At 41.6% G+C, this 22,481-nt stretch overlaps 1 protein-coding gene across 3 annotated transcripts in view; it reads left to right on the top strand.

Annotated features, from left to right (window-relative positions):
• The window catches only part of LOC123969581 (FERM and PDZ domain-containing protein 1), a 58,343-nt gene extending 37,707 nt beyond the window's left edge, over nt 1-20,636 (top strand). For 2 of the 3 annotated variants that reach the window (XM_046047121.1, XM_046047122.1), the window contains 11 exons: nt 67-112; nt 1,565-1,669; nt 8,576-8,671; nt 9,066-9,191; nt 9,359-9,478; nt 10,132-10,268; nt 10,415-10,634; nt 10,763-10,945; nt 12,243-12,387; nt 12,487-13,830; nt 15,120-20,636. In XM_046047121.1, coding sequence (XP_045903077.1) covers nt 67-112; nt 1,565-1,669; nt 8,576-8,671; nt 9,066-9,191; nt 9,359-9,478; nt 10,132-10,268; nt 10,415-10,634; nt 10,763-10,945; nt 12,243-12,387; nt 12,487-13,830; nt 15,120-18,577 — 5,980 coding nt within the window. In that variant the 3' untranslated portion in view covers nt 18,578-20,636. The remainder of the gene's footprint in view (nt 1-66; nt 113-1,564; nt 1,670-8,575; nt 8,672-9,065; nt 9,192-9,358; nt 9,479-10,131; nt 10,269-10,414; nt 10,635-10,762; nt 10,946-12,242; nt 12,388-12,486; nt 13,831-15,119) is intronic. The other variant, XM_046047123.1, reaches the window with a different exon arrangement.
• Nucleotides 20,637-22,481: the final 1,845 nt, after the last annotated feature.

Below are 22,481 nucleotides of genomic sequence, written 5' to 3'. Positions count from 1 at the left end.
ATGCTGTTTAAAATGAAGCTATGCACATCACGTCTAACCTTACCAACCACCCTTAACTTTTTTCAGGGAGTGTCAAGAGTCGTTGACAATGACTGTTCTCAGAACGATGTTGGTGAGTCTGCTGTATCTACACACACATGCACACATACTCCACAGAAACAGACATTTACACACAAAGTAATACTGATGGACATTTAATTGGATTATGACTGATCCAATTCCAGCAGCATTTTAGATACAAGCACTTCTTTGTTTCCTCTTGTGAAAACAAGCCTCTACACAGACATGTATGTGTACACAGCTTACATACTATAGATGTGCAGTGTCAGTAAATACATAGGATTTTAAAACACTGTTGTCAACAACCCATTAATCAGCATGTCAATGAGGCTGGGGGTTGGGTGTCATTGCTAATAAGCGCCCTGGCACCAAGATCCCACTGCTACATCAGTGAAAACACATTACACCCTTGGAAACTCCCCCCACAGACTCAAACAGACACACACTCTACCATAATCACTCAGTGTGTGTGTGTGTGTGGGGGGGGGGGGGGTGCACCTCAGTCTGTGACGCTGATGTATGTGTTTGCACTAAGGTGAAGTAAATAGGTAAATAAATGGCTCCTCCTTAATGACTCTCATCAGGAGCTCTGCTGATGGAAGCACCTTTATCATCTGATTCATAGCTCACAGCTCCTCCCAGAAATCATTATTGAGCTTAAAGGAATTATTAGCCTTTACCACAAAGTATCTGCATCTTGTCATGCTTCTTGGTTGTAACAAAAAAGAAGAGTTAAAGAGTTCTGAACCAAAGCATGCCTAAGTGATTAAGATTTGTATTATAATCATAGTTATAGAAGAGCAGGAGGACTGTTTGACAGTTTCTTCTGGTGCTTTCAATCTACCAACTGTAACTGAATGCATACAAGTGAATGCATAATGGTTATCTCATAAATCTAAATGTCTTCATAGAACTGCAAAATGGGCAAATTTGACTTGGATGCCTGTGCTGTATTGAAAATGAAATAGTATTTCTATTAATGTATTTTAAAAATGGATCTATATATTATAATCACTTCTCTCATTCTACATCCTGTCATCTACATTTCTGCAATATTAGATGTTGTCCAGTACCCAGTGGGCACATCTTCCCTGGACAGAGATTGTAATTTTATAGAATTTTCTAAAATTTTAACCTTTTTTTAATTACATAATTCTTAAATAATTACATCGTATCCTCAATATATTGCATAATCTTTTGGTTTGATATAAAACTTCTTTTCGAATAGTCTAATAGCTTTATTGTCAGTAATTTTGAAGCTGTCACTAAAACTTTAACTGCAAGTTTTAGTCCACAGCTGGTCAGAGAAGTCAACCAAAGACAAACTGTGTATATATCATCAGCTCATTAAATAATAAAATGTGTGTGGTTAAGTATCTGTATGCATGCTTGGATGAAATTCAACATTAGCCACAGTCTGTTAATCTTTTCATTTCGCTTCCCGTAATTATTTAAAAATATATATACAATGGTAACCTGATTTATTTATTTGTATTCCTTGTAGGGCCCAAAGTCATCATTCATCACACCAGAGAAGAGGGCCAAACTCAGGTCCAACCCAGTGAAAGTTCACTTTGCTGAGGAGGTGGAAGTCAGTGGACACTCTCAGGTGAGTGAGAGAACATGGGATGCAGTTGGTCTGTATCCTGAAAGGGGCTATACAGTATATTAGTTTTTCAATGAAATTAATCAAATTTTCATTGCCTTATTGTCAATGGGCTAAAAACTCATTTAGAAATGAAGCACACGCCTGTTTCCTCTGTTGCTTGCATCAGCCAATATTCTGCTTTTAATGTGAGGATACCGGGTCGGATTCAGTCCTGTGCGCGCTCCGGAGCCTCTCTTGGACTACAGCGACAACACGGCAGCAAACGACATGCAGTCCACTAACACCATAAAACAACCAGCTCACAGCAAAACACAGACTCCACGTAAGGATACAAAATAACAATAAAGGTTTATGTGCCCATCAGACCAAACTGATTCAGTCGAGTAAGAACAAAGTGATCATTAGTAAAGCTGGAGAAATACAGAGAAAGTCACGTTAGCTCGACCGGCTAATGCCGAGAAGTTGCTAGTGTTATCCGGTGCAAAGTTATTTGGCTTTCTATGTTACTTCACCAGCTAACGCGACCCCTGTTACTATCCTCTGTACCACTGTTGATTTAGCCTGCAAGAAAGGATGTAACGGTGAAAAGCAAATGTGGAGCGATTTGTTTACTAGCCTATAGTGATGCAGGTAGGGCAGCCAGCTAACGCTACATTAGCTCAGACCTGCCGCTGTTTGCTTCGTAATGTTCAATTTAGATTTATTGCCTTTTACCGATACTCAGGTACACAGCTTCTCCACCTCTCAGTCGCTGTGACTAACATGACCCACATAATATACAACCCAGAGGAAGAGACATCCACGGACAAGGCAGTAAATTTACTTACTGCGGTCTGACTGTTGAGTGTGAGAGTGACACAATCTCGTTATAATATTCAGTCCAGCTCACTAACCGTTTCATTATCATCCAATACATTTAGCTAACATTGCTGAGCCTCCGGTGAAAGATACACAGATAGTAAAAATAGTCACTGAAAGCAGCAGGCGAGCTAACGATGTAGCATGTCGGCTAAATGCAGGAAATGTACCATGATCATGTAACAAGCATGGGTTAGTTCAACCTAGAGCTGATAAACTATTACTGTACCGTTCCAGTAGGCGTTTACCTGAGTTTCCAGCATGTTGTGTGAAGCTGTCTCCCTGCCTGTCTAAAGCTGCTGTCACACTGCATTTTTTCCGTGAGTATAGAGCCAATATGCAGCTCGCTGCGCTGAATGAAAGGTACGGAGCTGATGTTGATCTACCTCTGAGACGGGAACATTGAAGTAACAGAGCCTGAACATGTCTGAGTGAAAAGCCACAGCCTGCATGCTGGTTAGGGTGACCAGACGTCCTGAAAAACAGTCCCGAATTACAAGCAGTTGTCCTGACTCCTGTCTGGGTTGTGCCGAAAATTAGAACTAACATGAGTTTTGATTATAGCCTAATTAAACATTAAATACTGATCATTGTGTAGTTCTCTTGCTCCAGCAGGGGTTGCAGATTAAATGTACATTGTGTGTCAACAGTGTTGTTATAGCCACAAAGTAACACTCGTGCTCTTCTCCCCTTTTTGTTTTCTTGTGGTTAGTGGAAGTGACAGTTGCGAGGACAGGGAAAGTGTAGCTTCAGGCATCCACGGCGGAGATATCTGACACGCGCGTTGCGCAGACAGATGTGACACTGCATTGATGACATGAATAAAATAAACATAAAAATTAGGTAAAAGATCATGATTGACCTACATATCCACAGTTGTTCTGTATTTCCTAATGACAGACAGGTGGCTTCATGAACAAAAATAATTAATTTTAGCATTGTGTTTTGATTTTCACGTGTGTTAATGTTCATTGACACTCAATGTACCGGTAGCTACACGGCCCCCCTTCCCCCGTCCCGAATTTCACCCATTCTCATCTGGTCACCCTAATGCCGGTGTTTCTGCAGGATTTCTCTATAAAAGTGGTTGTCCTTCTATTCATTGTTATCTTATTGTTATCTATTTGGCAGTGTTTCCTTGACAGATATTATGCACATTCATTAACAACTTGAAACCACGTACATTTACACTTATATGTCACTATGTCAAATCACAAGCATTTGCATTTGTACATTTTTTCATTTTTTTTTGACTTTCCACAGATGCTAATTAAAACGACTCATGTCAATCCTGGACCCCACACATCCATTGACTCTTGTCAAAATGAAATTTCAGTAAATGTTTTTCTTACCAAGGCTAACAACCTCAGTATCTAACTTTTACTTTTATTATCAGTTAAGGCAGCAGTTCCCAGCCTTTTTGGCTGGTTACCCCTTACAGTAAAGCAATGTTTATTAGCCAGGACAAGGCTTTTATTTGAAGGTTTCATGAGGTGAAAAATCCTTTAAATCATATCGTGTCTTGACCCCCAGGCTGGGACCCACTGAGTTAAAGGTTTCTGTGGAGTTTTAAACCTCTAGTAGTGCTATGAAGCTGTTTTCCTGAGTGGATCCTCATTTTGTTTATCTCTATTTTGTTTATTTTGTTTATCCTATGCATATGCATGGGTCCTACCAATGGTTTCACACTGTTCCACTGATCTACAGGTGGCAAAACACTCCAAGTTATGCTGCAGCAAAGGCAAAGAAGAAGAGAACTGAAAACTAGTAAACATTGATGTTTGCAATGTAGGGTTTAAAATACTATGGCTTGTAATGGTGAGAAACTCTGAATGTAATTAGGGCTGTGCGATATGACGATACACCATCCGGTATTGCAGGGAAGAAATTTGCATTCAGAATAAACAAACATGGAGGAGAGGGAAGTTTACTCATAACTGGGTAATACTGAACAGGGGGACTTAGACTATACAAGCAAAAACCAGGAGTTCATACCAAAGAGAGAAGTCTGTTGTCTGGATGAGCCGCACAGCATTATTCCAGCAGTTCCAGCCATGGCAAGGTAATGTTTAATTACTTGCCCACAGACATTCAGCTTATTTTCTAGTTCAACATATGCTGTTGTTGTGATGTTAGCTATAGCAGCAGGAGAGTTGTATCTCTGTCTGGAGCTGTTGTGTTGCTCTGGGACTGTCTCGTCCGCTCATGTTTACTTTGCAGCAGCAAGTAGCAACAGCTTGCTAACCCACAACTCTGCTAACGTTTGTTACATTACAAGCTGTGCTGTTGGTCACTCTATATCTATATCTATATTGCCCCACCTTTTATGATGCAGAGAAAAATGAGTTCATAATATTTCATTTCATTTACAAAAAATTGTCTATATTGGGATATACACTGAACAAAACTATAAACGCAACACTTTTGTTTTTGCCCCTATTCGTCATGAGCTGAACTCAAAGATCTAAGACTTTCTCTATGTACACAAAAGTCCTATTTCTCTCAAATATTGTTCACAAATCTGTCAAAATCTGTGTTAGTGAGCACTTCTCCTTTGCCGAGATAATCCATCCACCTCACAGGTGTGGCATATCAAGGTGCTGATCGGACACCATGGGTATTGCACAGGTGTGCCTTAAGCTGGCACATTTTTGAGTGGCCTTTTATTGTGGCCCAACTAATGCACACCCAGGCAAAAACAAAAGTGTTGCGTTTATAATTTTGTTCAGTGTATATCGTTATTGGGATATGAAATGATCTATTTCGGGATATGAGATTTTAGTCGTATCGCACAGCTCTGAATGTAAACAACTTTTGTTTGTTTAGAAGAAATCTCCCTTTAAGGTCTCCTATATTTAGATTAATCAACATTTTTGAAACAACAGACAGTGCTTTAAAATTGGATTTATTAATAATTGGTCAGTATTATTCCATACAGTGTGCAGTACACCCCGGCTCTGGTTGGTCAGAGTTCCCATCCTGCCAGCGGATGTGAAATTAGCTAGATGAGGAAAACCACAGAGCCTGGAGTGCCCATTACTAATCACACAGAAAACACAGATCAATGTCTGCTGCCAGTCCTAATGTCTGTGATTACAGGACAATAAGCATCAGCTTAATGAGAGAGATAGAGATAGGAGACCCAGAGGGTGGGTGGGGGTTGGCTGTATTGGCCATCATTAAAACGGAGTGGAAACAAGAGAAATAGAAGATAGGAGGGTGACAAGGGAGGGGTTGTCTAAAATGTGAAAGCTCTCCATTTGAAACATACAGACATCAATGTTGCATTACACCACAGTGTCAATACAGAAAAACACTTTCCAAAATGTTAAGAGAACAAGGAGGATGATGAAGAAAGATGACTCACCACAGTGAACAAGCTGAGCAGACAGAAACAGGCCAGAGGATATGATGGGAAGAAATGCTCTATGAGAAGAGGTGAAAATGAGATGAGGCTAATCTCTCCCTTTCCTTGTGCAAGTATGCTGAAGTGTGTTAAGCTATTTTAGCTATTTAGTTAATTTGGCTTTGAAGTAAATCAAAATGACAATGAATCATATTTGGGTGTAAAAGGAAAAGTACCTGTGTAAATTTCTTCAAACGAATTCCAATAAAACTGAATTCTTGTCGCATTTATGCACATTTTCAATTAAGATCACATTAAGATCTGTGTGGAGTGATGAGACTGTAACCTTAAATTAATATATGAAACAAACATAAATGTCATATTTCCATCATGTTCACATTTTCCATCGTTTGAGGTTTGACTAGTGCTCTTTTAATTACCTCACCTCATTGCACCCTCTTCTTCTGCAATGGTTTACTGGCAAAAGACTGGAGAATAAACACCATCAGCTACTTATCTTGGTTACCCGACTCCTAATATTATTATTAATTTCCTCACATGTAGACTTTATTTATATATTTATTTACTGTAATGCCCTCCTAAGTGGTATAATGGTAAAACAATTCACTGTACAAAATGCAGCAGCTAGACATCAAACACAAACCATATTACACCCCTCTTAATGTCTTTACATAGGCTACCAGTTTTACAGAATGACATTTAAGATTGTACTCATTAGTTTTAGAGCACTTCATGGCCTGGCTCCAGACTCTCTCTTAATTACTGGGCCTTTATCAACCTGTACGCCGTCTGAGGTCGTCAAGCAGGAGCCTGTTGGCTGTTCCCATGAGGACAGAGCTTTTGCTGTTACTCTGGAACAACCTACTTAGAAAACTCAGACTTCTTCTTTTAAATTGCTTCAGAAAACATATTTCCAACTAAAGGCTTATAATAACCTTATTCCGTTAAGGTAAATGTCTCTGCATTTGTGAATTTACAGTCCCCTCCAAAAGTATTGTAACAGTAAGGCAAATTCCTTTGTTTTTGTTGTTCACTGAAGACATTTGGTTTTAAGATCAAAAGATGAGACAAGAGTTCAGAATTTCAGCTCTCATTTCCTGGTATTCACATCTAGATGTGTTAAACTACTCAGGACATACCACCTTTTGTAGACCACAGCATTCTTAGGTGAGCAAAAGTAATGGAACAAATAATGTTAAAGTAAATAACATTTAATATTTGGTGGCATAACCCTTGCTTGCAGTAACTGCCTCAAGCCTGCGACCAATCGACATGACCAAACTGCTGCATTCTTCATTTGTGATGCTATTCCAGGCTTTTACCGCAGCTTCTTTCAGTTCTCGTTTGTTTCGGGGTGTTTCTCCCTTCAGTCTCCTCTTAAGGAGGTGAAATGCATGCTCTAGTCTAGCAGACAAAATGTTTCTGTCCACTTCTGAATTCATTCTGCTGCTACCATCATCAGTTACATAATCAATATATGTTAATGAGCCTGTGCCAGAAGCAGCCATGCACGCCCAAGCCATGACATTACCTCCACCATGCTTCACAGATGAGCTTGTATACTTCGGATCATAAGCAGTTCCTTTCTTTCTCCACACTTTGGCCTTTCCATCACTTTGGTACAGATTAATCTTGGTCTCATCAGTCCATAAGATTGTGTTCCAGAGCTTTTGCGGCTCATCTCTGTACTTCTTTGCAAATTTCAGTCTGGCCATCTGATTCTTCCTGCTGATGAGTGGTTTGCATCTTGTGGTGTGGCCTCTATATTTCTGCTCTGAGTAGTCTTCCAACAGTGGATTGTGATACCTTCACCCTGCACTGTGGAGGTCGTTGGTGATGTCACTTACTGATGTTTTGGGGGTTTTCTTCACGATATTTCTGTCATCACCTACTGTTGTTTTCCTTGGCCGACCTGTTGGACGTCTGTTGCTCAGTACACCAGTAGTTTCTTTCTTTTTCAGGACGTTCCGAATTGTTGTGCTTGCTATGCCCAATGTTTGTCCAATGGCTCTGGTCGATTTTCCTTCTTTTCTCAGCTTGACAATGGCTTGCTTTTCTCCCATAGACAGCTCTCTGGTCTCCATGTTGGTTTATCCTCTTTAACAGGAAATGCAGTCTTTATAGGTTTGAACCAAGGATGAAAACTTAGACTAGTCATGCAGAGATATTTAATGTTTGGACAATCAACCTAAAAGGCAACACCTGGGCAACAAGAAACATCTGTCAGTCACATGTTCCAATATTTTGCTCACTTGAAAAATGGGTGGGTTCAAACAAAGGGTGATATGTCCTGAGTTGTTTAACACATCTAGATGTGAATACCAGGAAATGAAAGCTGAAATTCTGAACTCTTGTCTCATACTCATCTTTTGATCTTAATGTCTTCAGTGAACAACAAAAACAAAGGAATTTGCCTTACTGTTCCAATACTTTTGGAGGGGACTGTATGTGTGTACGAAATGCATATGTCTCTTATCTCTTTTTCTGTTTCTGTTTTTCTTTTTCTTTTTTTCTGGTTTTGAAAACCCTATCCATTGAATTATATGTCTCAAACATAGACATAAAGCTCTTTTTTTTCTGACTGTATCTCATGTCTCCCTGTCAGGTTACTTTAACCAGCTGGTTTTAAGATGGTCACAGTTTTATCTGACACTTCCTCTGACCCCTGACCTTTTCTGCAGGGCAACTCGTTGCTCTTCCTGCCTAACGTTCTGAAGGTGTATCTGGAGAATGGGCAAACCAAGGCCTTTAAATTTGAACCCAGCACCACAGTCAAGGTACCATGCAGTGATACAGTCTAACATATTGATGTCCATTCCTATTTATTACCAACTTCGTGTCTTCCTTATACTTCATACTTGTGTTGTTCAGATATGGTGCTGAGGTTCATGAAGTGCATTTTTAATTGAAATCAAGTCAAAAGCTGAATTTTTAATGCTCAATTAATGTGATATAGTGTCAAGCCTGCATTAAGCATCTATTTAAAATTAACCATTTAACTAAGATGATATTGGATTGACTTTATAGTCTAATTTGAAAGCTACAACTGATGTCATTTACTCACTCTGTTTTTATCAATATTAGAAGACTTTCCTTCATTGAGAGCTATAAACCTCACCTTAGCAATTATGTTTCCTGATGTTATATAATGAAATTTTCTTTGTGCATCAGGACATTGTGATGACACTGAAAGAAAAGCTTTCTCTGAGCCGAATTGAACACTTCTCCCTGGTGCTGGAGCAGCAGCACAGTGTTACAAAACTACTGCTGCTACATGATGAGGAGAGAATACAGCAGGTACACACACACACACTCACTAAAGATGATTATTTCACATATCTCCTCAAATGTACATATCTACATTACAGCTCCATTTGGAAGTGGTTTTAATCTGTTACACTAAAGCTTTAGCCTGCATCCAAAAGTATATATTTGAAGCAAAGTGTGCATGTGTGTGTGCTCAGGTGGTCCAGAAGAAAGAGGCCCACGACTACAGATGTCTGTTTCGTGTTTGTTTCATGCCCAAAAACCTCAAGACGCTGCTGCAGGAGGATTCCACTACCTTTGAGTACCTCTACCTGCAGGTAGACCAATGAACCACTGACCTAACTAACTCTTTATGACCCTGTTTTGATACTTGTTGTCTTGTTTTGTAACATTTATACATTTACATTTATACACTTTTCTGAAGCTTTTATCCAAAGCAACTTACAATCGCTATGTATGTTAGAGGTCACACTCAAGTGTCTTGCTCAGGGACACGTTGGTGGTCTCTCACACCAAAGGCATGTGTCTTATCCACTGCCCCATCACCACTTTCTATAACACCTCCAAAAAAGTCCAGTTATTGCTGCAGGAGCTTTTCATGAAATTCCACCATACATTTATTCCTGCCCTGTAGTGCCTTGATTGAAATAAGGAAACAAGGACACTTAATAAGCAAACCCTGATTTGTTATTGCATCATGTTGCATGAGTGAAAGAAACTCACTGTTATGAGGGAAGCCAAAACATCCTTCCCAATGTACACTCTTGTTAGTTTTAAGGTACCTCATGTTGTTTGCTAAACTCAGTAGTAAAAAGTAAATGCTGCAGATGAGACATACAAGTAGTTTAAAAACCATGATTTTGTACAAAATATAACATTGTTTCTCAATAATATTTGGATACAGATTTTTTATGTCGTTACTGCCAGTGCTGTTTTTCAGCGTGTGTGTGTGTGTGTGTGTGTGTGTTAGGGGGTGAATGATGTGTTGCAGGAACGCTTTGCAATAGAGATGAGGTGTAACACGGCCTTGCGACTCGCTGCGCTGCATATTCAGGAGAGATTGACGAGCTGTGGACAGTCACCAAAGACCAATTTGAAGATTATCACGTGAGATTGTAGTAAAGTATAGTAGACCACAGCGCAAAGTGGGATTCCATGTTGGTCCTACCATTTTGAAGGGGCAATAAGGGAGTCTTAACAGTTTTGGACCCACAAACGGACCCTCTCAGTCTGTGTTTCTGTGTTTGCTCCAGGAAGACGTGGGGCATAGAGAACTTTGTGTCATCCACCTTGTTGAGGAACATGCGAGAGAAAGATCTGAGGAAGGCCATCAGCTACCACATGAAGAAGAGCCAGTCACAGCACGATCCTAAGCAGAAGGGCTTGTCAGTTGATCAGGCACGGATAAACTACCTGGAGGAGCTAAGTGATCTCAAGTCCTTTGGGGGGAAATCCTTCAGTGCCACCATGATGGTTAGACTGTTTATTTATATGTTCATTTTTTGTTGAGATATGGTTGATTGAAGTTTCAATCTTCTAATTCTCTATAATTTCTCCTCCTCCGTTTTTCTTTTTCCTTCTCCTGCTTCCCTACCCTTTAGCTCCAGGACAGGGAGTCGATGGTTACCTTGTTGGTGGGGGCACGCTTTGGGATAAGTCAGGTGGTCAACCACAAACTAAGCATCTTGTCCACCCTCACAGAGTTCACCAGCATCACACGCATCGAGTTGCTGCCTGAATCCGATAAGGTCAGCCTGGTCAAAATATACCTGCAGGACATCAAGGTAAGAGCAGCACTGTACACACACGTCACACACCTAACATACAGGGAGAAGTGTAAACCTCATCAAAGAGCACTTTTACTTTGAAGTAACTGAATTCACATTACAAACACTGCTACAAATGTTCTATTATTAGGTACATTAGGGAAAGATCACGGTCATGGACGGATAGATGAAAGAGAACGATGGAATGGTGTCAGCTGGTGGCAGGAAGATAGGAGTGAGCAAGGGGGGTCGAGGTGTCTCTTCATGTGTTCTGCTTTGGATAGAAGCCCCGGTTGTTCCTGTATTCAAACAAAAGAGAGAGAAGGTGATGAAAAATGAAAAGGGGAGATTTGGGTGGAAGGGATGTGAAAACTGAATCAGAGGGGAAGGGAACAGATGAGGTGTGGTTAAATACTTTTGTGTGGAAATGGGAGGTGTAGCTCAGACGATCAGGTTACCCCTGCTACCTGCGTGTGCTAATCCATTCTTTCATGCATATTCTTTGCCTTTATAATAACAAACAACAACTGTTTCATGTATAGGTCGCGTCATTTCCCATTTCACGTGTGTTTTCTTGACAAATCGTGGTTTGGAGACCAGCGTCGGGTGACACAGCCGCTGTCAGCTTGCGTAGTGTGTGACCCCCTGTCACCAATCAGTCACGTAGTGTGAACGCCACAACGACTTCAAGACTCCCGTCACAAGACGGCAAGTTGTGTAGTCTGCACGAGCCTTTAGCCACTTCAGAGGTCTGGAAGTTTACAAATCATTCTGCTGACTGCCAGACCTCTTTAATAGCTTAAGAATACTGCTAATTAGCATTTAATTTAATGTGACCCACCATTGTAGCTGTGTTCTAATGTATGTGAACGTTCTCAGTCATCCAGGTCATAATTATCAAAGGCGTTTCGTCCCTCATCCGACAGTTGTTAATGGTCATTGGAGCAACCAGAGGCTCAAGTGACTCCAACGACCGTAACGACTGTGGTTACAACATCCAGGAGCACTAGTTAACCAGTGGTATGGACTATCTTTGACATCGACCCCACAGAGGTTAAATAGCCGAGTTTCTCTACTAGTCAGTCAGAACGGAAGAAGTTTCTTGGATGAGACAAAGTAGAATAGTTTCTTCAACCTAGTCCAGTTGCTCTTGATTCAGCTTGAAAAGAAATAGAACTTATTTTTCAGCAATATTATGACCCTTTTTGACACAACACGGTTACTGCAACTGTTTTTCCACTGGTGAAATTGTTTTACCATTCCATCTCTTTCCTTGTTTCATCTCATATCATATTGTCTCCTTTCTCATACAAAGCCCATCACGTTGCTTTTGGAGTCGGTAGCAGCCAAAGATATGTCCTGCTTAATAGCAGGGTACTGTCGAGTATTTGTTGACCCAAACCTCAACATATTTCCTTGGATAGATGAGTCCAAGAAGCACAGAGTGTCTGCTGAGGAAGGTACTCATTTACAGTAACGTACAGCCATAAAAATAAAGTCACACGCCAGGATGTTCAAAATAAGAAATAACTTGTTTTAATCTTGCCGTATGTTCGCAGGTTATGTATCACGGTGTGGCAGCGACTCAGACACCTCCTCAGACTTGGACATGGAACCGCTGGTCACCCACGTGTCTCATGACGAGAAGCCCTGCCCACGTGTCAGATCCTCATCAGACCCAGACGGAAGAAAAAGAAAAGACAGAAACAGAAGGAGAAACAAAGATGGCAAAGAAAAGGGAGCTAAACCTTGGGATGATAAAAAGCAAAAGGAAGGAAAGGATGCTGATACTGAAAAGGAAAAGTCTCTGCCAGATGAGAATAGACAGGGTAAGAATGAAGACAGGGAGCACAATAAGGAGACAGAGAGTGCGCAGGATGGTCAGCAAATACAGATTGAGATAACGGACAATGATCCGGGGAAGCAAGGGGAAAACGTGGGACAAGAAGGTAAAATGGGAGGGGGAGTAGAGGTGCGAGCAGCAGAGGAGCAGCCATCTGTATCTGAAGCTTCAGATTCTTGTCATTCTGACTCTCGTGTCCTCACCAGCCCCTCCAGCGACTCCCTTGACGCTTTGGAGGAAGATGACTTAATTTCATGTTCTTCCTCCATCCACTCCAATGCTCTTTCACAAACTCATGCCCACATCCACTCTCCGCTACAGCTGCATCCCCACTCTGATAGGCATGTTCAGTCTCACTTTCTCTCCCCTCCACCTGCTCACTCCCATCCTCTTATCCACCTCACAGCTCATGACAGAGGACGAGGGGTCTGCAGGAGGTCAGGTGACGGAGCCGATCCCCAACTCCTCGCACCCGTGTCCCTCTCTCCGAGCCTCCACCACATCCAAAAATGTTCAGGTAACCCCTGCTCTGATGACAGCTCCCTGTGTTTCGCTGAGCTCTCTCGCCTTGTGGACTTCCTGCCGAGCCCTCCGGAGGCCAGCGAAGATGACGAAGATGAAGAAGAGGAGTTGAGAAGGAGGAGGAGAAGGAGGATGATGTTGAAAGAAATGGATGAGTCAGTTAGAAGAGCAGGTGAAGGAGGAAGCATAAGCGGGGACGGTAGTTTCAAAGAACATCCACTTACTCTGTCGCCGTCCTCCCACATGGAGTTTGTGTTTAACTTTGACCAGAGCGACGCTCGCTGCTACTACAAACTCTGCACCAACATTACCCCCGACAGCGCTCGTGGCCTACCCCACCCCCTACATCATAATGAGGGAGAAGATTGGGACGAGGTGGAGGTGAAGGGGGATCCGGCTAAGGCAGTTGACCTGGAGCCTATCCCCATCCTTCAGCCACCGCCTGGCTTTGGTGACAGCAGTTCTGATGATGAGTTCTTTGACGCCAGAGATCGCTTCACCTCACCTGAAGACCCAACCTGCGGAGCCATGCCAAGAGGTGATTTGGTTTTCACTGTGACTCTGATCACATGCATTTTCTGTCATTTACAAGCCCTGTAGTGATTAAAGCGGCTTTTTATTCAGCTTTTGCTTCCATCTAGTGGTGAAAGTTACAAAGGTAATGCAACGTTCCATTATAGAGTAATTGTCAGGAAAGTAGTAGACCACACTTCTGACCACACCTACTGTAACAGTGATGCTGGATATGGTCAACTGACTATAAAGATTCAAACCATAGAGCCTATAGAGCTCAGTGCAATCTTGCTCTCCTGTCAGAAGATATATAGCATTACATCCATTATGCTCAACACAAAGATAAGTAACCAACTACATATATAAAGTACTGTGCTTTGAGGTACTTGTATTTTCAATTTGTGTGACTTTATACTACATTTCAAAGAAAAACGTTGTACTTTTTCTCCCCTACATATATTTCTACCAGTTAAAGTTAAATCAAGTTGCTAATCCTTTTGGCAACATCCTACGACGTGTGTGGTAATGTGACTCTGTCACGTCCAGTTTCTGTTGTGGAAACAACAGAAAGGCTTTTAATAATGGACATGCTGTGACCTACACTGTACATTTACTACTGGCGCGCTTTCAGCCTCATTCGCTCGTCCACTCACTCGCTACGCAAACACATTGCACTGCAGTTAAAAGACCTAACTCTGCTGCTCTGATAACAGCACCTGTCTCATAGATGTCCTTTGACAAATGAGGAGAGGAAGCTAGCAAAGCATGTACCGTGCTCACACATCGTGCAGGTGAAAATCATTTGTTCCGCATTGATATTAAATAATTTTAAAGAAATTTTAGTAGCAGCGGTATAATTCAGCAGCGGCGATGCGCCGAATATCTAGTGGAACCATGTCTCTGTATGTGCACGTTAACATTACCTTATTAATTAAAATTTAGCCTAATGGATTTGTAAAATCGGTGAATAAATAAATCCAGCTTTAATAGTTAAGCGTATTTACAGTACAAACCCTGTCAGTGAAATTTGACGGCAAAAAAAGACAACAACAAAAAACAACATCCAAAAACAAAATCATCATTCAATTATCGTAATCGAGGTGACATGTTCAATTAATTGTGATTTTGAATTTAGGTGAAATCGTCCAACCCTATTTCCTCCCTGTCTTAGCCTTAGCAGAAGTCAAACTAAAACAGTCAAAGCGCGGGAGACCAAAATAAGATTCAGAAAAGTTGCAGCTCACATAACTGTGAACAGAGTGATACAAAATTAGAATTTGTTTGTTTTGTAAAACTCTTTTTACTATCTTGCAGGTATATGCACAGAGATGAAACTGGACACGCTCAGCCTGAGTGACATCTCGGTCTCTGTGACAGATGCAGGCACAGATGGAAAAGCAGAAGAAGACAGAAAAGGAGGAGACGAGGAAGGAGGAGGCAGAGAAACATTGTTCCAGCTCAGAAAAAGATCCCGTAAGCGCCGTTCCTTCATGGAAACTGATTATACCTCTAGGGTGTCATACCCAGAGCCAAATCCAGATTCAAAGCAGGACTTGGTCTCTAGTAGGCTTCAGAAGAACCTTTTGGCAGAAGCCAATGATGCGCAGGTGCTGAGTTCAGATCCTGAACCTTCGGCACAAACCCAGAATCCCAGTCCTACTGTCTCTTCCCTGACTCATTCTGAAGGTGAACCGGCTCAGCTTGAGTCAAAACCCATCCTGTCCAAACCCTGCTTGCATGGACCTGGTTCTCCATTTGGTTTTGGGTCTCATGAGCAGACTAGAGACCCAGAAGCCCCATCCAGGACCAGGACACAAGAAATGGAGATGGAACCTGATGCAATGGAATCCAAATCAGTCACAGATCTGGTGAAGGCACTGTCTCCTACAATAACAGTTGTCCGCTGCCGGGTGGATCCAGACGGGAAGGAGAGTGCTGATCGGAGGGGTGATGGAAAGGAAGAAGGGGAGGGACAAAACGAGATGGGTGAGGGGAAACAGGAGGGAGAGACAGAGGAGACAACGGGTGTGTCTGGCAATGGGCCGTTCACTCGTCGAATGTTTTTGTCAGAAATCACTGAAGAGGAAGGTAAGGGGGAAGATGAGAAGAAAGAAGGGGTGAGAGAGTCCTCAGCCAGTTCAGAGAGATCACTTGTGGATGCTGAAAGGCTGCCAGAGGACAACACACTGCCTACATGTTTGATAGAAGTGAATAAAAAGGGTAGCAATGGCATTTTGGGAGCCCATCTGATAGGCCTAGAGCAAAACTCATATATAGAGGAACATATGCTTGAAGGTGTGTGTGAAAAGTCAAACGCTCCATCATACTCACCACCACCCCCTCCACCATCTACGCCTCTGCCTCTGGTACCAGTTCTTCACAAATCCCAAAGTGACTGTTCGGTGAGGGAAGAAGGGGGCAGTGAAAACACGGGAACCTCAACCAAAATGTATTTATCTAGTTCTGATGAGATACCACTTAGCAAACAAAATCGCAGTAAAAAAGCACAATTATATTTAGAAGTCACCACCAGCGTTAATGAAGATCAAGCTATAAGTGTTGTTGGTTCTACTGTGACTTCTAGTGATGAAATTACCGACAGCACCAATTCAGACAATGTTTTTGATGATGATGAGATGAATAATTCCTTAAATTCTAGTTCGGTTGACAAGAAAGATGACTGGACTATAGCCTCAAACTATAGTATTAGTGTTAATTCAGCTACAGCAGGTAAAAGTGAGTCTCAAATAACTCTTAAGTCTCTTCCCAACACTGAAGCTCATTCAAGAATAAATTCAGTTAACTCTGATTATACCCGTACTATAAACTCTATCACTGCAAAGCTTGGAGCTGCGACAAGTGTCACATCTCCTACATTTAATTCAGATACTAGATTGAAAAGTGAGGTTGCATATGAAGGTGCTTCATGTTCAAATCAAAATGTAAACAAACCGAGAATTGATTTCACCATGCCAAGTGCTGAAGCCAAAGATAGTTTAGCTAGTCCTGTCATAGCGAAAGCTAACACAGCCACCATTCACAATCTTTCCAAAGAGCCTCCTTCTCCAACTCACTTCCTCTTCCAGACCTGTGCGCCTAGCATTATGGGTCGCCTCTCTGCCTCCACACTTAGGGGGAAGATTCAAAAGTTGCCCCTTTACTTATCACACTCCCAGGAAACCCTAAACCAAGCTGGGGTGGGGAATCTAGCTCAGAGTCCTGCTAAGGACGACAGTCGAAATGAAGTCGAGATTACCATCAAAGTTACGGACGTTCATGATGTCACACAAACGATAGACTTTGAAATGGACACAACTGCAGAATCAGTGGAGTCAGACGATTCAGATACAACGTTTACAGGATCAGAGGTGGATGGGAAGTTTTTTGTCGAAACAACCTCAGTGTCAGAGGTGAAGGAAGTAGGCTCTCCATTGCCTGTCCAGACTGAGCCCAGATCCCAACACCAAAATCAACTTTTGTACTCTGGACCTATCAAAAACACACCAGGACCAATAACAGAGCCTCCAGCCTCCATAGCAAACAGCCTCCACAGAGACACTTCAGGCCTAAAGATGGACACTCCTGGCCCTATAAAAGATGCTTCACCTTCTGTCCCCCCTCCAATAGTGGTGACCACACAGAATCTAAATGGGCCAGGACTCCCTTTTCATAGTCAGTCACAGAAAGTAAGACAGACCAGTAGCGACAGGCCTTTGATGGATCTTTGTAGGCCTACAGGGCAGAATTCAGACTCGCCAAAAACACTCTCTTCAGGCTGCAGGGTATTTACCATCTGTGAAGATCCTTCCCAGACAAAGACCTCAGCCGAGGTGGGGACTACCTCGTCCTTGAAGTCTGAGTTTAGCTGCAGTTCTGTGCTCGCGTCTGGTTGTGAGTCACTTGTGGAAGGGGTGCAGATGCCGCTGGATGCTTGTGGTTGCCCAGCAGTCTATACCAACTGCTTTAGCGGCGGGGACAGCTTTGACGACGAGCTGACAGTCTATGAGTTCTCCTGCCGCACACAGGACAGCGGTGTGACTCAGACTTCTGGAGCAGGCCTTCCTCTCATGACCTCTCCACCTGTTCCTTCCTTTCTGTCCCCCTCCTCCACCCACTCTCCCTCCTTCCCACGTTCCATCCTTTTCTCCTCCTCTACCTCTGAGCTCAGCCCTCTCCTTTCACCACTATCTGACACCTCTGACCGTTACCTGTCTCAAACGCACAAGGACACCATCAGTCGGCTAGGCCAGCAGCGCTATCCAGAACCCCCAACAGGTTTCCAAGTACTCCGTGTAGACGTGGACCAACTGCTTTCCATTCTGGAAAGTAGCGGTGCTGACAGATCTGTGGCAGGCCATGGAGGTCGCCACCCAAGGGACACGTGCCCTGCCCACTTTACAGAGAACAAGCGGATGCTACAGTTAGAGGCACGGCGGCTGATGTCAGGCTGCCAGAAGGTAGTGGGGATCGGACAGAGCCCAGAGGAAATGCTTCACTCCCTGGCTGACAGTTTCCGGACCCTGGTGGAGTTGGCAGGTATATGCCTCTGGTTCTCTGGTTGCGACAGGTGTGACCGAAGGAACGCAGAGGCAGTTGCAGGTCTGGCAGATGTGGCCCGCTCTTTCCGGGACTTCTGTCTGGCAGCGGAGCGAGCCAGCAGCAAGCGCAGCTGCCAGGACCTGAGCACCAAGCTGTTAGCTAAACAGTGCACTGCGCTCACCGCGTCTGTCTTCTGCCTCACTCAGCTGTTCCGCACCCTCACTGCACTATGAGTGGACCACAACCTTTTAAGTCTTTGAAATGACCTTCAAGCAACCTGTGGTTTGGAACCTCAGATGCATGAGGTCACCATGAGACCACATGTGCTGCAGATGTGGACAGAGTGTGACCCGGGACAGTCATGTCTAGGATGGGATGTAGAGTGTGATGTGAGGTTACCTGGGAAACACACTGGTGTCACTGAGCTCCATGACAGTTCAAATAACAGCAAAAACTCATCATAGAGCAAGGTTGAGATTGTTGAGGTGCATGTGGTTACTGACTGTATGCTGTGCACGTAATGTAGCCCACAAACCAAACAGCCAACAACCAGACTGTAGAGTGGTGCTAGCTGCAAAAGCAGAACCTGCTTGCATTCCAGTATTGAGGAACTGATGTACTTGAATGTATTCCATGTTATCTATTATGTTTATTTATTATTTGTATTTATTTAATTAATGAGTAACTACAGTGAGCAAGCAAGGAATGTAAAGACAAGGATGGACGAAATTTGGAAATGTTTACAAGCATAGCTTTAGATAAGAGTAGTGGTATATGAGTGTAGTGGGCCTTTCACACACCCTCAATACAACCTCAAATACGCAGTGAATCAGTATTTTATTCCATTATACACACATACACAGGCCTTTAGTTTGACTGACTGACCATGTTAAGATAAGAATCACTGCAGTGTACTGATACTTATATCCAAACCTTCTCCAGGCTGTCAGTGAGGACTTCTTTGAATGTTACTGTTTACAAAACCAAAAACTGGAGTGAGACATGATTTGATCAAATCAAACCTGAAGCTGTGTTTGCCATTTTATAAATCTAGTAGCAGAATGCTAATGTATGTGCATATTGTGACTTTATGAAACAACAGTTTGGATGAGGTACAGACCTTTTCACATTCAATTTGTTGTCTTGTTGCACAGACATTTGGTATGATTAATAGGAATGTAATACATTTGCTAGGTTTTCTCTCATTTATTTGTTAACACTCTTTCTCCACCTCCAGTTGAAACACTGAACAGTCCAGTGCATGATGATGTGGCTGTCAACCACCAGTCTTTTCCATACATCAATTTGTTTTTGTTTTTTTACCATTCAGAACTAACGTGTCCATTGAGAACAACAGTCTTCATTCTATATGAGACTTGTAACTTCCCAATAGATAGGTATGGTATGTTATGTAGTCTTATGAGAATTTTAAGAATCTTAAGTTTCAAGCAATCTGCAAGATTTCTTAAGATCATAAAAACCTGCACATGTCTCTCTAAGCTTAGGGGACAGTCAGGAATGACTTAGACTGCCATGTCCCTTACACTAAGTGCATTATTACTCCAGATTTCCCACAAATAGCGGTAACCCAGTGACATGTATGTAGTAGTATGTAGCACTTTGGGCTATCTGTATGTGCTTCTCCAGCTTTTGATGGCCATATTGCTTGGGAGGGTCTGAGAGAAAAATCAGTCGAACTGACCCAGTTATTGGTTGACAGCCTGTCATTGGAGTTCCTTGAACTCAACACGTTTGTCACAAAATAATTTACAACACTGATTTACGTAAAGTTTATTATTGCAGATAAGTTGGAATATTACAGCATTTTCACTTGGAATGTTACTGAAAATAAAAAGGGTTGACGCACACTGGACCTGCATGTTCACTGGAGAAATTAACCTTATGAGAAATAATTTTACCACTGCAGTACTGGGAACACAATTTATTGCAAACCGTGTTTCTACATATATATTTATAATGGCAATTGAAACACTTTCTTCGTTAACTGGTCCTGTTTTGTTCCCTGTGGTTGCAACAGAATATAATTTCCTGTATTTTATTCCCAATTTGCATCAGAGAAGAATTTAATTATTTTTTATCTAGATCTCCATGAGAAAATTTAACAAGTGATGGAAAACTTTTTTTTAAATCATATGTGCTCACAAAGCATGCTGTTATAAGCCATAAAATGCATTATTGTTTCATCAGGGATTTTATCTGTGAATGATTGAATGATAATGTCTGCTCTTGCTTTGTAATGCTCAACTCCCACCAATAAAAACCATGTCAGGACTTTGCCTTTATGTTTCACTTGTACCTCCCTTGCTTGGTCACTTAAACGGGTTCATTTACAGTCTTTTTTTATTTCCCAAACATCCAGGAAGTCTTTACTCTATAGACAGAACTGGGGGGGAATTGCAAAATAGACTACCATACCAAATATGAGTGTCCATGTGCTCACATATTTTTATTGAAATTATTTGTGACAGTAAAAAAAATATTCTCCTCTACTCCACACAAGCAACCTCTATAGTTTTGTGGATGGTCCAACATGAGCAAAATCATATTCATTATTCTTTTGAACATGTTCATAATGTTTAAAAGTAGTATTCTTCTAGTATATGGTATGGCATGCTGTGCAGAACTCATGCCAGTAAAACAAAGCTTCTCACACAGGGGAAACCCCTCACTGGAGGTGTTGCATATGGAGGTCAAGGTAAATCATTAAAACCACATCACATTTATCCAGCTTTGGTGTGACTGCATCTGATACATAATTCTCTACACTCTTGGCTGGCACTAGGAATAAACCTGAAGAGGGGGAGGAGTTAATATTTTCTGAAATTACATCAAATTATTTTAACAATACAGAGGAGAAACATTTAAGGTTGCTCATTCAAACGCTTTAAATAAATAATTCATTTGTTGTATAATCATGACATCTACAATCCCATATCAACTGGGTAAATTCCATCTACTGATGAAGATCGTTCACTATGACTGACATCCGGAACAGCTTCTATGCCATACTGTGTGTTTTGTGCACCAATTTTATTATATTAAAGTCCAAAATACACTTATGGATCAAAATTATTAGAGATGATTTCAAAATTATGACTTTTTGAAAATCGCTAAATATCTTGTTTTTTATGCCCCAGTGGTTAATCTCCTCACCTTGCTGTAGTGATGTAAAGTGTACTCACTACTAGAGCTGCAATGATTAAGCAATAAGTTGTCAACTATCAAATTATTAGGCAACTATTGTGATATCAATCGGTTTGAGTAATTTGTTTTTGAAAAAGTCAAAATTCTCTGATTCCACTTTCTTTACTCTTTTATGACAGTAAACCAAATATCTTTGGAGTTGCTGTGGACAATCTTGAGCTTCGGGAAAAATAATAATTCCCACCATTTTCTGACATTTCAGACCAAACAACTAATCAAGAAACTAATCTGCAATTAAAACAATCCTAGTCGCAGCTGTTGCTCAGGACACATCACTGTTGGGTGTGGTTAGGCAACTATTGTGATATCAATCGGTTTGAGTAATTTGTTTTTGAAAAAGTCAAAATTCTCTGATTCCACTTTCTTTACTCTTTTATGACAGTAAACCAAATATCTTTGGAGTTGCTGTGGACAATCTTGAGCTTCGGGAAAAATAATAATTCCCACCATTTTCTGACATTTCAGACCAAACAACTAATCAAGAAACTAATCTGCAATTAAAACAATCCTAGTCGCAGCTGTTGCTCAGGACACATCACTGTTGGGTGTGGTTAGGCAACTATTGTGATATCAATCGGTTTGAGTAATTTGTTTTTGAAAAAGTCAAAATTCTCTGATTCCACTTTCTTTACTCTTTTATGACAGTAAACCAAATATCTTTGGAGTTGCTGTGGACAATCTTGAGCTTCGGGAAAAATAATAATTCCCACCATTTTCTGACATTTCAGACCAAACAACTAATCAAGAAACTAATCTGCAATTAAAACAATCCTAGTCGCAGCTGTTGCTCAGGACACATCACTGTTGGGTGTGGTTAGGCAACTATTGTGATATCAATCGGTTTGAGTAATTTGTTTTTGAAAAAGTCAAAATTCTCTGATTCCACTTTCTTTACTCTTTTATGACAGTAAA

The sequence above is a fragment of the Micropterus dolomieu genome, linkage group LG04 (assembly GCF_021292245.1).
Source record: "Micropterus dolomieu isolate WLL.071019.BEF.003 ecotype Adirondacks linkage group LG04, ASM2129224v1, whole genome shotgun sequence".
Lineage (NCBI taxonomy): Eukaryota > Metazoa > Chordata > Actinopteri > Centrarchiformes > Centrarchidae > Micropterus > Micropterus dolomieu.
Note: the sequence above shows the minus strand (reverse complement) of the source record. Positions and strands in the feature narration are given on the sequence as shown.